The sequence below is a fragment of the Enoplosus armatus genome, chromosome 2, assembly GCF_043641665.1.
Source record: "Enoplosus armatus isolate fEnoArm2 chromosome 2, fEnoArm2.hap1, whole genome shotgun sequence".
Lineage (NCBI taxonomy): Eukaryota > Metazoa > Chordata > Actinopteri > Centrarchiformes > Enoplosidae > Enoplosus > Enoplosus armatus.
Window position 1 is genome coordinate 9,951,818 of NC_092181.1, and position 18,386 is coordinate 9,970,203.

General features: G+C 41.1%; 1 protein-coding gene across 7 annotated transcripts in view; it reads left to right on the top strand.

Annotated features, from left to right (window-relative positions):
• Nucleotides 1-121: 121 nt before the first annotated feature.
• The window catches only part of tenm3 (teneurin transmembrane protein 3), a 203,523-nt gene continuing 185,258 nt past the window's right edge, over nt 122-18,386 (top strand). For 2 of the 7 annotated variants that reach the window (XM_070913124.1, XM_070913132.1), the window contains exons 1-4: nt 152-224; nt 1,418-1,538; nt 3,843-3,913; nt 6,343-6,630. In XM_070913124.1, coding sequence (XP_070769225.1) covers nt 152-224; nt 1,418-1,538; nt 3,843-3,913; nt 6,343-6,630 — 553 coding nt within the window. Of the gene's footprint in view, nt 225-1,417; nt 1,539-2,032; nt 2,045-3,842; nt 3,914-6,342; nt 6,631-18,386 lie in introns of all 7 variants that reach the window. The other 5 variants (XM_070913147.1, XM_070913156.1, XM_070913106.1 and 2 more) reach the window with 4 other exon arrangements.

The following is an 18,386-nucleotide window of genomic DNA, read 5'->3' on the forward strand; positions in this document are numbered from 1 at the left end:
TTGCAGGTGGAGTCCAACAACACCACACCTCTGCCTGGCTCTCTCTCTCTCTCTCTCTCTCTCTCTCTCTCTCTCTCTGTCTGTCTTTTCCGTCTATGCAGCTGAACAGCAGTATGCCTGTATGTTTGCCAGCGGCACAAGCAGAAGCATTATGGAAGTGAAAGAGCGACGTCCATACTGCTCCCTCTCCAAGAGCCGCAAGGACAAGGAGGGACCGTACGCTGGTGAGATAGCTCAGTCGGCTCGTGTCACTCATACGTTCAATCGTATTATATAATATTATTTAAGTATTTGCTCACTTATTTGTGCCCTCGTTCATTCATTGAGCCTGTCAGTGAAACAGGCATCCCATTTCAGAGAGCCTTTGCTGGCCTTAAATTTAGGGATTAACAGATATACTTTACGTTTGTTCTTAATTATAACGTCCAATATGCTATGCCTCCCACTGACAAACTATATGTAAATAAATAAATAAACTATATATATATATACCTAGAAAACCTGTATGCATTTCCAAACTTTTCACCCTCAAATGAGATCACCACCAGTTTAGGATTCATAGCAGTGTTGAATAGTGTAAGAAAATTATTTTTTATCAGTAATATTACCATGCTCACCAAACCCCTAGGTTAGGCAAAGTTATTCGGAAGAGAAAACAAATCCCAAATGATCAACACCATAATCCTTCACAGTTCACGGACCACCTTCCTGTTTCAACTCTCACCTACTGTACTTCACATGGTTCTTGCTACGTCTGAATGAATTAGTTTGGTGAGTAAAAAGTCATCAGAACTGACAGAAATGGTGAGCAAAATTACGAAAATAACAATAATATTAATATCAATAAAGACACGTTAATTACTAGAGACGCACTGTAAGCATCATGCAGATAATCCTGTAAGGGGCCACAAACACATCTGAATCCCCAGTCGTGCTTCCTTGTGTCGTACACAAGAAAGGTCCTGGGTGATTTTTTTTCCCAGCTGGCCTGAGGCTGTTGTTAGTCCAGCTGTTGAGAAAGCAGTCCTCCACAGAATAACCTACAGATTTGAAGCTGGTCCCCAGGAGCCAAAGAACATTGGCTTTTTAGGGCTTTGCTGCACAGTTTGTGTCGCAGACCAAGAATCGCCCTGCTTGCAGCCGGTGCTGCAACTGTCTCTGTACGGTACACAGTGTTCACACTAATCAAGCGAACTGGACTTTGGGGTCAAGTGTACTCTGATCCGGGCCCCGGTCCCTGACGTGAAAGCCCCCTAAGTCTATGAGTTTAACTTAAACAGAAATGGAAATTGTAAGTAATTCAATCCCAGCCAGTACCTGGAGGATCTTAACAACATGCTTTTTAAGACTTTTAGGTTTTTACCTGTGAGTGTGTTTGGTCCGGTCATGTGTGTGTGCATCTTTCTACCTATGCTAGGTTCATCAGGGGACAGTGAAGACTGTGCTATTGGCTCCCAGGGACTCCGGGTCCCCACTCAGAAGTCCTATTCCTCCAGTGAGACACTGAAGGCCTTCGACCAGCACCAAGACCAGACCAGGTTAGAACTGGGATTAAAACACATTACAATGCTCCGTTTTGCCTGACACAATGGATTGCATTAGATCTGTGTCATGGTGTGTACAAATGACATTGTCTTGAAGTAGACATATGTCCAAATACTATTTGACTATTTACAGTAGGGTTGGTACAGTCACACCTCCACTGATAATTCCAGAGAGGAACTGGTAGCTACTGTTTTTGTTTACCTGGGAGGATCGAAAGTAATTATTATATATCCATACTTTTTATGTTGACCAAACCACTGCAGACAGCAGACGTGTGTTTCAGTAAATGTATAAAAGACACCTTGTACTATGATGATTCCTAAGTTGTTATTTCTTGCTTCATAACAAAGCTCGAACCAACACAATCTGTTCTACGGGTTATTTCATCAAAATATGTCATATTGATTGACAGTTTTAGGTTAGTTGCCACTATCTACAGTAGGAATTAAAATGTATTCTACTCTTTGGTGTCAAGATCTATATTCAGTTTGGAACAGCGGTATGCGGTACAGTAGAGAATGAATATGGTCTGAACGTTTCTGGAGTTTTGCTTTATTCTCAGTGAATGAAAATCAATTTTACCAGAGGGCTGTGTTTTTACCAACAAACCCTTGGTCATCCAGTGAAAATCAGTCTAGCATATGCTTTAATATGTCAGAAAAGCAAAGAGGCCAGACAGTGCTTGTGTACGCCACTTCCATGTGTTCTCGAGGAAGGAAAGAAAATCGATTAAAATAATGTGTTTTGAATATAATGTTCATTTCAAACCAACACCATCTGCCTGTAGCCCTGAAATGTCACACCACAAATGTTTTCGCTTCCCTCATTGTGGGTTTTGTGTGCTAGGCGACCATCTGACTAGAAGATGTAGGTTTTTGTTTTTTTTTCTCCGTTGTGCGCTAATTAACTGTTTGGTGTGTATGCAAATGACATCCAAGCAGATGTTACTGACCCAGGTTTGTTGTGTTTAAGAAAAATGAGAAAGTGAACAATCCGGCAGACTGTTAAAAGAACAACGTGCATTTTGTTTGCTTTTCTAAACACAGCTGGATTTAATGTCCCAGTGCATTTCTTGCACTTCTTATTTCTTAGCTATTAAGCTTTTTGTGGCAACATTCTCTTAAATCTCTCTTATATTTTCTCTTAATTTTCTGTTAAGAGAAAATAAGAGAAGTCCAACTCCAGATGCACCAAACGCTCTTAACCATCTGAATCCGCTCTTACCCAGGTGTGCTGAATGATGAATCCCACTTTGTCGTAAATTGGAGGCGCGTGGTCGATTGTTTATTCGCACGGGTAACGCCCCCTAAACATTATATAAGGGCAGGTGTTGTGCCGTGTGCAAATAATCGGATCGGAGAGACGCCACCAAAAAAAAAAAAAAAAGGCTGTAAGAAGAAGAAGAACTTCTGCAGCAGTGAAATCGAGGTACTGTTATATAAACCGGCGATGCCAAAAACACTTGTGATGCTGTAAATGCTGAGTCAGCAGAGGGACGTACAGCAAATGAAATCAAAAGAAAAAATGGTTTGACATGAAAATGGAGCCAATTGGGATCAATGGAGCAATAATAGTTAATAATTACTCTCAAACATATAATAATCTAAATGTGATTATATGTTATTTGTGTGTTTTTGTGAAAAGGAGAGAGTTTATTTTTTTGTCTTGTCTTGGTAAGAGTGCTCTCGGACCACTCGTCAAGTTTCCTCTTAGCTAAGGGGAGAGTCCCAGAACTCAGCGGGTAATTAACGAAATAAGAGGAAAATCATGGATACCAACGAAAATAGGAGGAAATGTTTACGTATATGGCGTCCTGCATGAGGCCCCAGTGACTATAATATGTCTGGCACAACAGTGTTTTTGATTACTTGCAATGTTTAATTGTTTCTTGGATATCTTCACTGCTTGCTCTCTGTGACTCATTCTAATATCTATCTGTTTTAAATTGGAGTCTGGTAGCTCACTTACCGCAGCGGCCCCGGGTTTGATTCCAGCCTGGGCCCTCTCTCTCTCTCTCTCTCCCCCACCTTTCCTGCCTCTCTTCAAGCTAAAGGCAAAATAATACCTTAAAACAATAGATAATAATCATTTTTAATGAAGTATTCTATTCTATGCGAGCAGGGAAATACTTTTAGAGTTATTGAACAGTAACATTTGATGCCAAATGTACTTTTAAAAACTGATTTGGTACCTGTGAAATCAACAAGGTCCGCAGTGACTTTCACTGGATTCATTCAGAAGGACAACCCTTTATTATAGCAACACAACCAACCACTTTTGTCCTTTGCTGTCGACAGGTTATTGTACGGGACGACCAAGGGACACAAGGACATGGTTCACCGTGAACAGGATGATTATACCAGACAAGGTGAGAGGCCACACACACACATATACTGCCCTTCCTCCTCTGTTAGGTTACATGTGTGCACGTAAAGCAGCAAGACTTGAATGTCATGTTGATTGCCTTTTTTTTTAACTGTGTTTTTATCATTCTGAACGGTTGCGAATTGTTTCGTCGTCAACCAATCCTGCCTAGATGTAAGTCCTAATTTGCTTTATGCAATAACTTCAATTCTGGTATTTTGATTATTTCGATTTTTGGGCATATTTGTTTACAAACTTGTGGATTTTAACTTATTTATTAACTTCGGTCTAAATATAGATGGATGCAGGTTAGATAAGGGAGTGGAAAGAGATGTTAATGGTATGTCTGATGAAGGCAATAATGAAACACCACTCTGTGTTTCATTATTGCCTTCACATCCAAGTCGTGTGGAAGAAATAAAGAAAATGTTAAAGAAAAATAATAATATATATATATATATATATATATATATAATAAATAGCACGTTGAAAGGGGAAAAAAAAGAAATGCTTAACCATAGAGTGCTTCCATTGTTCTCTAGCTCCAATTAACACAGCGTCAATATTTGAGAAGTGAAAAAATAATAATTACTCAATCATCTTATCGCCTTCGTTTTCACTGCCGGCCTAATTGGAGCTCATTTAAAATTAATATAACTTTTAATTGAACGGCGGCACTCGTTATCTCTTGTTGTGCCATTAATTACAGAAAGCTTTTATAATTTCCCCCTTTTTTCATTTGCTGATTAAAGATGAGGAGGTGCGCAGATTTGTGCAGATCATTTATTTGTCGTCTTTTCATTTATATTTTAAAGGATTGTCACTTGTGTTGTACGAGTTTCCTGATTTCAGGCCCATTTCCAGCTGATGTGAAAGAGTCCATCGGTTAAGCAGCCTTCTTTATATTATGTGTATATGATGCTAACAAGTAAAAGATTTTGTATTTTAGATATACAGTATATTTATTTTCAATTCTTGACTTGTCTTTGCAATACATATTGTTATTTTAACATGTTTTGCGCTCTATTACACTACATTTGTAATAACAACATGGCAAACAGTGTCATTAACAATGTACTCAAATGAAACCATGCTGCACAAAAAGAAACATGAAATTTGATATTCTATCTTTTCATCATATAAACCATGAGGACTTCCCAATGGACACCCCAGGAGAATGGTAATCGCGTTCATGAATTTCTGTGGAAATTAGATCAAAACGTCTGTTTTGATTAATAGGTCTTAATTATAATTATTGAAGATATGATAACATATAAAAAAAAAAATTTACGCCATTGTCTGTGATGATTCATAAATGACATCAACCTTGATCATTTACTCTCTTTTTTTTTTTGTCTACAACAAGATTTATTTACTTTAATATGTTACATGATTTATTTTGAGCGCAGAGAGAATCTATGCGCATCTTGTACAAAAGATTCATTTCATATTAAAGATGTACATCCTAATGCGAGACGGGCCACCTCTGCCGTTTATGTCTTCACAGTCTCCAGGCTTGGAGCTCCTGTAATCCGTCTCCTCTCTCTGTTACGACTCAATGATTTAAGGGATCTAGTCGATAAGTGCTCACCCTTTTTTTTTGCTTTCATTTTCGATGGCTAGAATTGTCTTTTTGCCTTTTTAGAATTAAGAACAAAGCACAAAGAATTGATCATGTTTATTTTGATTCTTTTCTATTAACAGCTTTGTGTTTCACAGTCTACATAACCTGGGTCAGGTTTGAGCCCAGGCGTTTCCTCATGGAGACACGAGAGTGATTCTATGCTGCAGGATTCAGGCTCTCTGTATGGGGTTGCAGCTGCTGTGCAGTGTGTGTTTTCCTTTCTTCTTCTTCTTCTTCTTTCCCGCTTGGGCAAAACGTCTTTGCTACACACTCACACACGCAGACACACACAAAATATACAAGACTGGGTGTCTCTGTGGTCAGGCCATTTTAAGGGGTCAATAACGTCAAATATTGTCTGGTTGCAGCTTCACACAAATGTGAGGATATCCATTTTTGTGTTTCTTTTATTAACGCTGTACACATGAATATCTTTGGTTGGTCAGACAGAACGAGCAAGTTGTCACTTTGGCGTCTGGGAAAATGTGATGAGCTATTTTTCATTAAAGGCCCCCCCTTTAATGTTTCTATTCACCAATGGGAAATTGTCACATGCCTGTTGTCAGTATCGTATTATGAAGTTGGTATAAAACATAAACAACAACATGTAATTCCTACTATCTATAATAAAAAAGTAATTTGACATTAGTCACCAGTATTATATATATATATATATATATATATATATATATATATATATATATATATATATATATATATATATAGATAGATAGATAGATAGATATAGATATATATAATATATTCAAATTTCAAAACAATTCCAAAGTCCCCATCTGTTTCTGTTTCAGGTCAGCATTTCAGCCTCCGTCAGCTGGGAATCTGCGAGCCGCCGTCGCGCCGCGGCCTGGCGTTCTGCTCCGAGATTGGCCTCCCCCACCGCGGCTTCTCAGTCGGCACCGCACAGGACCTCGACGCCGACAGTCAGGCCGTGATGTCGCCGGAGCGCGCCATGCGGCTGTGGGGCCGCGGGGGTCTAGGCAAATCGTCCGGGAGGAGTTCCTGCCTGTCCAGCCGCTCCAACTCGGTGCTGACTCTCACCGACACCGAGCATGAGAACAAGTCGGACAGCGACAATGGTAGGACGTCATCTGAGCGGTTTTTCTTTCCCCCTCTCTATGCTCAAAAGCTCACCTGACAGATGTTGTTTTTAACCGTTTGTATTTCTCAAATTTCGAGGAGTGGTCCGTGATTAATTTTTCGTCAACTATTGACGGACACACAGAAACACTCTTCTATATTCACTCCTTCTGATTGATTTCTAACTTTTCAGTCTTGATTTGTGGTCTTTCGAAAGTGTGCAGGTACTGTGTGATTGTGAATTATGCTTATTTTTGATAGGATAGGTGCACACAATGACCGGCCAACTCTTAACGTCCGCGTTTCTCTCTGATTCTTCACATTCTCTCTCTGCTTGTGGTGTGTGTGTGTGTGTGTGAGAGAGAGAGAGAGGGAGAGTATATTCAAGTGCCAGACTAACTATTTAGCCAGGAACGTATTGTTATCAGTCACTTTTTCTGTTTTCTATTCCTTTCTATTTGGGGGGGGGGGGCTATGGAGGGCTAAGGAGGTAGAGCGAGTCATAGCCTGGGTTGGCGGTTCGATCCCTTGCCACTCATGTCCACGCGTTGAAAGTGTCCTTGAGCACAAGACGCTGAACTGAAGTAGGACCGTCAACACACATGACATTTTAGTTGACTTTTTTTTGTTTGTTTGTTTGTTTGTTTATTTTATGCCACATTGCGGTGCTGTTGTGTTTGGCTTTGCAGACCAACCACCCAAGCGTTTCTATGCCAGTGATCTAATTAGAAAAGCTGGATGGAAGTGACAAAATTCGATAAACCCTCACAATATCATTAAAAAGGTTTAATGATGTAGCGAACAACACACGACAGATGAGCAGTTCGGTTCCTATTACGTTGCACAACAGTTCTAAACTGGGTTTAAACGCGCTGAAATTAAAGCAGCAAAGGGGGGCGGTAAATGATCTCCCGCAGAACTGTCCCCAGAGCTGTCAACCCGCAAGGGGAGACTCTCCGCTAAAGAGGCCCCGTTTATTGGCACCTCCCTGTCATCACCTTTGCTTCGGAAAGCTAGAAATGTGGTCTTCTGCGAGCTGAAACAAAAAGAACCTGCCCAATAGCAGTAAGGTCGCTTTTTATTCCATGTTTCATTCCAACCTCGTGCTCAGGTAGACTCAGGTAGGCTTATCAATCAACTTTCCCTCTTACAAAGGACAGTTTCTTTATTTTGCAATCAAGGTAACAAACAAATAAATTATAATTAATGGAATATGTTGAGAATAGAAGTAAGTATGACTAAATATCATCATGTAAATATTAATGAAAAAAATTGCGACGGCCTAACCCCAAGTTGCTCCCGACGGGCAGGCCAGCGCATTGCACAGCAGCTCTGCCGCCTTTCGCTGTGTGTGTGTGTGTGTGTGTGTGTGGATGGGTGAATGAGAGGCAAATTGTAAGGCGCTTTGTCCATGAAGCTAGAAAAAGCAATATGCAATATTACAGTCCATTTACCATTTGGTCTTAAATAAGATAATGAATTCTTACAAATGTTCAATTGATAGAGCACTTTGGGCTGTGAAAAATGTTATTCATCAAAGGCGTGTGTAAATGATTGTTCTGATTTGTAAAGCCATGTCATAAAGGCTTTTTCATTTATTTTTTTACATGTTCAGCCCTTTAGTAGATTTAATATATTGCATTAGTCAGTAAATAGGCTTTATAAAAAGCTCTTTTAAAAGCATCATGGAATAAAGCTGTACGTACCAGCAGTTTCTCTAGTTTGGTAACAATAATGTGATTACCAAAAACACGACTTAATTGTGACTTTTTTTTTAACGGAGAGTGATGCCGAAAGAAGCTTTTATTGAAATCAGTAAAATAAATGAAACAGCCAAAAGGAGAAAAAAAAACCCTCACATTGATTTTTACTGTATATGTACATTCTCGCTCAATGCGAAGGGAAGCAAAACACAAAAGAAACATTTAATTGATGTTACAATTTACAAATGTCTTTGTGAAGTAGTTCTTTGTGTGCCTGTTTATGCATATTTTTTGTGTAAATGTGTTTGTGTGTGTGTGTGTGTGTGTGTGTGTGTGTGTGTGTGTGTGTACAGGATGTGAAGCCTGTGCATTGTCCCCATGGTACTTTTCCCTAACAGGTGTGGATTTCATACTTAATAAAGGACTTGTTTTTGATTTCACACGCTCACATGGACACACACACACACAGAAATTCACAGTATTTTCATTAAGCTACACAAACGCACACACACACACACACACACAGTGGGTTTTTATTAAGAGATGTGTTGTTGTAATTAACAGTGAGATAAAGTGCTGAGTCATTGTATTTCCTATATTAAGTTTGATAATGTTTTTTAATAAATGGCATTATGCTGTGGATGTCCGTGCTTTGGAGGATACACTTCCCATCTCTAAAAGTGAGTAGTCGTCAAGTTTTCAAAGGCTAATTGACTCTTTAAAATGCAGCTGTGTGTGTGTGTGTGTGTGTGTGTGTGTGTGTGTGTGTGTGTGTGTGTGTGCGCGCACTGGCTCTCCTTTGTTAGTGTGTGTGTCAGTGTGGGGACGAAGTGTTTCTCAAATGCTAACACATGGTCACTTGTGGCAATAGTGGTAATATACTTTTTTGTGTCTCATGATAGTGGCGGCAGGGTCATTATTGTGTGTTGGATAGAGCATTTGATTTTAAGGGCTGTGCTTTGAAGCTCATATTGCTTTCATAGTGGTGCGCCGAAGAAATAATGCTGACACGCGCTGTGTGGAATTTGTGTTGACATTTGTAGGCCAACCCAGAAGTTGCGTCGCCCTGGTTCCCTCCTTAAAAAGCCAATGGGATTTTTTCCAGGGGAATTTTGGATTATTGCAAAAAATAAGCTCTGTGGCAAAACAAAAGTTTATGATGCTTACACGTTTTGTTCAGCGAGATAATCTTCACGAATGAACACCACTTTTATGATTTTTGAAGCGTGAATGGAATCGCCAGAAGTGAAAAGCTAACGTTAGGCTATAAAGGAACTACACCACGGTCTCACTACTTCAACGTCACCACCACTAAGCTTCACTTTTAAGAGACTATAGATAGAGATTTTATTTTATGTTTTAGAACAAAACATGTTAATCTCTTCAGCTTGTGTGTAACCACAGACCTTATTTCAGGCATCTGACCAAAAGCCCATTGACTTCCAGACGAGGGAACCGGAAGTGTAAAAATGCTGACTCATTTCCGGCTTTTAGGACTCATTCCCGCAGCACTCTATAGCACCACAGAACACTAACGCCGACGTTTAACACTTTGTATCTGGGAATCTTTTATCATGTTATTGATGTTTACGTAGAAAACTTGTCTAAAAAGAGCAAAGTAATAGCAAGCTGGCTTAAGAGAGGTGAATGACTAAGATAATTGATACTTAATTTGAAAATTGTTAAAATGGGAGTGCGTACGGACTAACACTCTGGCATTTTTAATGTCTCTTTACTCCTCTGCACATCTCCTCTCCAATACCCATTCAAACATCACATGGGCCGTTGTTCTGTTGCTTTAGGTCCAGGCGAAATCCAAGCACAAATGCGGCAATAAAATCCTTATGTAGTTTCTAAGTTTCAGTTCGTGGTAGCTTCTTAGTTCCTGTGAATATATAGAGTTGAAAGTGTGAATGCATTGTAGCAAGCCTGCAACCTAAAGAACAGTTTCTACTTGATGTTATCCAGGCTTGAGCTCTGTCGAGTGTCAGCATCCAAACAGTCCGACCTACTGAACCCTATAGGTTTACATTCGCAAAATACACTCAATCCCAACAACATAAACCTGTTGAATTGACCTCCCTCCTTTCCTTCTCTATGTTAAATGTGGTATTGAGTCGAGTTGAGAGGCTACTCAGCAGCCGCCTGTTCGCTTGTGCCGCTCTTCTCCCCCTGAATGGAGCTGATGGAGTTTAGTTATTGTATTGTAAACAGCAGAAGATGCACCGCCTCCGCTGAGACACCTATTGTTGCTCCGTCCCTTGATGCTGACCCTGGTTCGCTGCAAACCTTGAGTGCGCGCGGGCGTGTTTGCACATGTTTGAGCACGCACAGTAACTTATACATACTCCTGTGATTCTATCCGTGGCTTTGTTGCAAGAGGAAGCGAGAAAAACATCTGTGAGGAGGAGAAGAAAAGCGGTTCAATGGATATAGTCAATCAAAAGAGATGCGGGGAAAGTCGAGAATAAATGCAGAACAGGGAAAAGGAGATGCCTCTCTCCATTATTTGTTCTCTTGATAGGAAATATTAGACCAGAGACGTCTGGCTGGCTCCCCAGTGGACGCACACACACAAACACACACTGGCAGACATAAACACTTTTGTCGTGTCTGGACCCATGGGTGCCCAGCTGCTGCTTGCACAGTTACTTGATATTGGTGATCTCAACTACAGGGACAGAAAAGGGAAGATACATTTACATTTTTTCGTGTCCCAAACGTCTTTCCTTGAAAAAGTCCTTGGACGCACAGAAGGTGATGCCCTCTATGTTTCTTGCAGAACAGATGAAGAAAGAGAGACCCGGAGAAGTTACATTATGGCAAAGGTCTTGAAGCTATCTGCCCGTTTCGAACAGGCATGTTTTCAACGGGCACTGCACAGATGAACAGGATACAATTACAGTTGAGCTACAACGTCCAGCATGTGGGAACTAAACAACAGATGAAAACAACAACACATTATTAATGTGTACATGGAAGGGACAACAGACAGATGTCTAGTTTTGTGCCATAGTAAGGAGCTTAAAATATATTAGCTGACCTCCCCTGTCCAATCTCTGTAAGTCCAAATGTGGCAAGTGTGTGTGTGTGATTTTTATGGTGTTATGTAAGGAGAACAAACTAAAAGGGATAAACTGGGAGAGTGAGAGAGTCACAATGTGATGGAACTGGGGGAGAGAAAAAAAAAGAACAAAAAAGAGAAGAGTGAATAGGAGAGATGGAAGCAGACAGGCGGATAAAGAGGGAGAGGGGTGTATCTCGTCTTTGCTAACCAGATTACTTTACTATGTGTCAACAAAACACTTAATCCATTTGGCTTCTCTAAGCCGCTTAACACTATAACCTTAGCTGTTATATACACACACGCTTTGTCTTTGCAATCAGTAGCAAAGTACAGTCAGGTATTTCATGCAAAAATGACCCAAAGTCCAAAATCGGATTGGTCCAAACACCCAAATGTATCCAAGTTCTACAAAAGCTCAACCTCAGCATAATCTTAAACCTGGTGATTTGATGCATTAGAGCTTTGGTTGATTCCAAGTTAACTTCTCTCTTAACGTCGTTTTTGGGGGTGTAAGGATTCGCAGATACGAATCGGAATCCGGGTTTAACGTTACAGATGCGACTACATCGACCCCTGGTTCGATCTAAATGTACCGTGAACCGGTCGACGGCCCGATTCTAAAGTTACAAATCGGTGCTAATTCTGATGCTAATTCTGCACAGCTACTTGTCCACTCTCATAAAAGGTCAAAGGTAAACGCGAGACTCTCGCATAGTTAGAGCAGTGTCAGCATCGTGTTGCTCGCAAGGTAAAACACAAAACACGTCCGACGTGGTTTACAGTGCACCATCAAAGTTTGGAAGACGTTTGTAGAAGTCAGGAAAACTGGCCAAAAGTCTGGCCGTTTGTAAAATCTGTAAAACAGCGTTTAAGTACCGTGGTAGCACGGCATATCTCAACACGCACCAGGCAAGACGGCATGGTGAAACCTATGCTTAACTGGCGACTCTCAGCTGAATGCGTATGTTGTTGTCGTAGTTACGACGGCTGTTGGAGTCTTCGGAGTCCTGGTCTTTTATGAAATATACAGTATCTATTTGAAGGTAAGCAATGCTACTTTTATAGAAGTGGCTTATTTTAATTCACATTAAACAAATGTTAAGACTGCATCGTATTGCATCGAATCACACCGAATCGTTCTGTATTAAAATGTATTGTCCCTGAATCGTGTCGTATCTCATGTATCTAGATATGTATGGGATCATCTTATAAGGGAAAGATGGACACCCCTAGTTGTTATGCACATGTCATGCGCTGTACAGTCGTGTGCTTTTCTTTTTAAATCACATTTTGCATTGCAAACCCTGCCTACTTAGCTATTTTTCTGTGCTATACTTTGAAAACATGCACCACAGTTGTAAAAGGTAGAGGCTGCACATGAGATGGGACTCAACCTCAGAGAGTTTGGGGGATTTAACTGATAGAAGGGTAGACCCTCATGTACACTACATAGCCAAAAAGCTCGTAAGTGTTGGACCTCACTAATGCTTCTGTGGCTGAATGGGAGGAAAAATCCCTTTCAGGTGCCCCAGTTGTGTGGACGGCCTTACCAGAAGATTGGAGGCTATTATAGCCGCATGTTAACGCCCATAATTAATGGAATGGGTTGTTTAACAATTACATATAGGTACAAGGTTCAGGTGCTCACATACTTACAAGCAGTTGTCGGGCGCATGCACCATTTGGTCACCCTTTGTTGCAAACATTGTAAATTGCGCATTTACAAAGCAGATATGAAACGGCATCCACTGCAGCCTACCAGTCCGCAGAACTCCAGTATGGTCACCAGAGGATGGGATGTGTCACCCAGACAGGGGCATAAAACAGACAATGATGGAGGGATCTGTCCACACCCCCGAATGCTCTCACTCTTTCAACGGAATTCAGTTTCAATTCAGGTTCAATGCAGTTCAGTGGTTTACTTTTATTGGAAGGGGGGGGGGGGGGGGGGTCCGTTGCCACGGCAGGAGGCAACAAAATGAATTCCATTCGTACAGAACAATATCAAACTCGAACAGATTATCAACCCTCTATTGCTTCTGCGTTCAGTACTGTTGTCAGTTTCTCTGAAAGTGCAACACACACATTTATACGGCCGAATTACACACTTAGTCGGGAACAACATAAACTAGGATCTTTGTGAAACCTGGAGAGATTGCGTGTTGGATTATTTCGGAGAAAATAAGTCAGCCGGAACATTTCTCACTGTGCCTCCATGGCTAGTTGTGTCCACGCTGTTGTTTGAGCCTCATTCTTTTCTCCTGTTCACCATCTCAGTCTATGCCTCACTCCTTTTCTGACTTCACTACCCTCCTGTTACCATTTGAAGAAAAAAAAAGACAATCACTCTAATAATCTGTCACTGACAGTCCAGAGGCCACTATTCCCCACTTACAAAGTACTGTTATTATTAAGCCAATCACTGGACACAAGCTGGCAGGATCTTTAGAAATCATTGCGTCTCTTAAAAGGGATGAACAATGGCTGCAGCTTTTTTTATTATTATCCACTTCATTAAACAAATGCAAGAATTGACTCTGGAAACTCTGATTGGTTTAAACATAATAACCATACAAGACTTAACTCTGCATTTATTAAGTATGTTTTTTTTATAGTTATGATTTTCTGACATTCATTTTAGTATTGCACCAGTACCAATTCTTCCCCGGGGATGTTCTTCAGTTTCTGAAGTGTTTCTGTGTGTGTGTGTGTGTGTGTGTGTGTGTGTGTGTGTGTGTGTGTGTGTTTGTGCTGACAAATTCCATGCGCTGTTTAGAATAATATGTATTCCTTCAAATATTTATATCACTGGCTTATTAAACTATACATCAGGTAGCCCTAACATAGTGTTAATATGCTCGCGACATATTTACTCACGCTGTTGCAAAATAACTTCATACATTAGATAGTTATCCAGTACAGCACACACACACACACACACACACACGCATCATGGTAAAGGAAGAGCGACTGCTGGAGAAGACCGATCACTGCAATAACCAAGGTTCATATGTAAGTATAGAGAGATTACACATGCACGCACACCCAAGATGAATTTGAAGATGTCCACGCTGCAGTATTTATACATAGATATGGCTGCTGGTTGCGTCTTTTTTTTTCTGTGTTGCTCAGCTGGTGCTGTATGTTTAATACAAAACAGCCTTAAGGAATGAATAATGTATAATCTCTCTCCCTCTCGCACCGCAAGAAGGCATGGAGAGTAGTAGTGAGTCCGTTTTGTTACACAAAGAGTGCAGTTACTAACTGCAGATGTGTTTCAGGCTCATCTTTCACACCCTTCCAAGAACTAGTTGATTGTGTGTGTGTGTGTGTGTGTGTGTGTGTGTGTGTGTGTGTGTGTGTGCGCGAGGTCACGTGTATTCAGAAAAAAAAAGTTGTCCGATAGCAACTGAAATGTACTTGACTCCCACACACACACACACACACACACACACAAATACACTCACACACAGCCTTGGTGCCAGTCATATTCAATAGCAATCTAGTGCTGACCAGAGAAATCAATGAATAACAGACTAACTGACTAGAGGGTTTAACTTTGGCGCCGCTAACATGGAGAAGACACTTCATTCCATCAAGTGGCTAACATTAAATCATTAACCATACAGCATTACTCTCTCACTGCGCTCCTCCTCCCCACTCCTTTTCTCTCTTTTCATCCTCACTTCTTCACTTCTCTTCTCTCCATTTTATCCCCATTTGAAAAAACGGACTTTGCTCCTCTCACAGTTAATAAACAGTGGATATACATTCATTTATACAGTTCCGTTCTCAGGACAAAAAAAAGTTTACTGTGTCATTTAGACAATTTCGATAATAGCATTAATATTATGTGAACTTGTCCAACGTGATAAAGTGAAAACGGGCAGACACTGTAATGACTGAACTATTTTACACCCCTGGAAGGTTAACCCGTAGGTTATTACAATACTAATAGTCATTAATCCATCAGATGCTACAAGGACACAAGCAACACGTCTTCCATTCTCCTTCCCTTGCCTCACCTCCTCTCCTCTCCTCTTCCTCTTCCTCTCCTCACTTGTGTTTCTCAGAACCCATTTAGGCAGAATCCATTACCAGAAGTGCAGAGGGAGAAGTAGCGAGCGAGGTAAGATAGACAGAGAGGAATAGAGAGAGGGGGAGATAGAGGGAGTTCTCAGCCTGATAAATTCTACGGCAGGGTTTTCTCGGATTCACCGGAGTCCTGGGACCTGATAGATGATGGCCTTTTTACTTGTGGTGACAGGCGAGGCTTTCACTGCAGCTCTGCCAAAACCTCATGCGCTAACTCAGTTTAGGTGTTTTTCTCCATGTTTTTTTTTTCCCCAAACTACTTTACTTTATCTCTTGTATGCGGAGAACATGCTGAATTCGAAATATTTGGAATTTTAATGTCGCTTTCCTTAGGATTACCAAGTCCTAGGATGTTCCTTAGGATGTGCAAGTCCTAAGAAGGCATCCCATCCCCACTGGGAAAGCCTCACATTAAAGTATAGTCTTATGGACTTTTCATGGCCACTGGTGGGACATTCTCCCCACACTAGAAATAAAAGATTGAAATTTAAGAGGGAAATCCAAAAGTGCCCTGTCCGGAGAAAACTGAGTCCGACACACACTCTACCCACTCTTAATTACTTCGCTTGCCTCAGAAAAACACACCCTGGATCGTCTACAAGTGCAGTTCAGAATGCTGCTCTTCCCTTCACTGGCTCCCCGTCAGATTTCAGAATTCAATTCAAGGCTCTTGCGATGGCAGATAGATGCACTGTGTGGGTCAGGCACCTGCTTAACATAAAAGAACTACTGCAGCCCCACATCAAGGTCCTCTGATCAGGGTCTGCTGCTTGTTCCTTGATCTAGGCTTTTGGGGTTGTGGCTCCTAAACTTTAGAACTCTTAAGCCTTGTTTATGCTCGCGTGAGCTTTGAGATTGCATGGAGGTGTTTATGCTTCAGCCGACCCATCGCAGTATTCTCCAAATGTTATGGTGTTTCATGTCAGCATATACAGCATGTTGGTTGCCTCAGCACTTTGCGACGTCTCTGCTCTTGAAAGCTTTTGACCTCCCGAGTTTGGCCGAAAAGGAGGAGTTGATTAATCGATCGAATCTATCCAACATTCCCTAGACCAAGCTTCATCTTTGTCTTCGTAAAATGATTTGAGCTTTGGACTGTTGGCGGAGCATAAACAATTTAATCATACAATCAAAACAATTATCACAAATACATTGCTAATAGATTCATACATTTTAATGGTTCAGAGTTTATTTGTGCCCCCTTAATTTACGCTTTCAGATCTAACTTAAAAGTGTCGCTTGGTTAATTCGTGCTGAAACTACCAGAAGGCCATCTAATTTTTTTTAACTTAATCTTAAAACACAATTCAGTGTGTGATTAATCCATTGAAATGATCATAACAATAAGGTCTTTGAATCCGAGACCACAGTTTGTTTGGCCAAGGGTAAAAGGCGTGACGCTGATTTGTCCTGTGAATATGCATTACAGCTTGGTGATTTCTGACAAGTGAAAAGACATTTTGTGCTGGGTGTTTGCACGTGTGTGTGCGTGTGTGTGTGTGTGTGTGTGTGTGTGTGTGTGTGTGTGTGTGTGTCGGGAGGTATTGGAAGTATTCAAGGTGAGAACTGAAATCGGATATGACGCAGCTCAGGTTCAGATTGGGTTTCATATCTGTCACACTGTAATGGAAGTATTGACGAAGTGTCATGTCAGAATTACACACACACACACACACACACACACACACACAGTGTCTGCCTGTTTTTGGTATACATTGTTAGTCCATCTCTCTCGCTTTCTTTCTCACACACACACACACACACACACACACACACGCACACACAATCATTAGTATGTGGTGCTGTGTAATAGCTGGATCAATAGCTGTGCTGTTCTTACAGGATCATTTGGCCTCTGAAGCAAATGCTCTGACAGCCACTACATCATTAGGACATTAACACTCGCCCGCTCTCTCGATCTCTATCTGCCCCCCTCTCTCTGAATCCCCCATTCACTCCGTCCTCCTCTCTCTCTCTCTCTCTTTGTCCTTTCTGCTCTTCACATCATTAGGAGAGTGCTTCCTTCTTACTGACTGAAGTTGCACACGTTGCCTTTGATGCTCTTTTATTTATGTTGTAATAGTCCCTTATTCTCACTGTGCTTTCTTTATGTATACTGCGTCACGGAAGACGCACTACAGGACTAGGACTATTTTTTATTTTATTTTTTATTTTTTGTGCTGATATGGCCTTACAGTGGACGCATCCCTGGCGACCACTAAGATTCAATCCCTCATCGTCACCTTGGAGGAATTCTGTCACTTGTGTGCAACGCGATTCGTCAGCAATTACATCAATTGTGCCTGTGCTACCAGAGATAATTAAATACACTGCAGAGGGAGTTGGAGAGTAAAGTGTTTATTGTATAGGAGGGACAGGTGCGTGTGTTTATTAGATGCCTTTTTTCTTCCAGTGAGATTAGATTTAAAGATTAGCCAACCGAGCCATAGCCTGCTCACATTGCTTTCTTTTTATTGACACCCGAAACCAACAGGAAGCGGTCTTGAACCGACACGTTTAACAACCAATGGGAAAGATTTTCTTTAAATTAGAAAAAGGGCGATGCACTAAGTCCATGAAGATGTGATGTTTTTCACTCTAAATGGATAAATAACCACCGCTCCACCAATGTCTCACCCTACCTCCCTCCGTTTCTCTCTGTCTCACAAACACAAACACACACACACACACACACATGCTAGCCTTACCAAAAGTGTCTGGAAAGCTAGTGATAGTGCGGCTGACCCCCAGCATATGGGTGATTTTACTGAGAAACTTCACATATTCATGCACACGCGCACACACACACACAACCTTGTTTTCTCTTTATTTCCATCTCTCTTGGTCGCATCCAAACTCACATTCTCCCACATCGCCTTGTCTGTCCTTG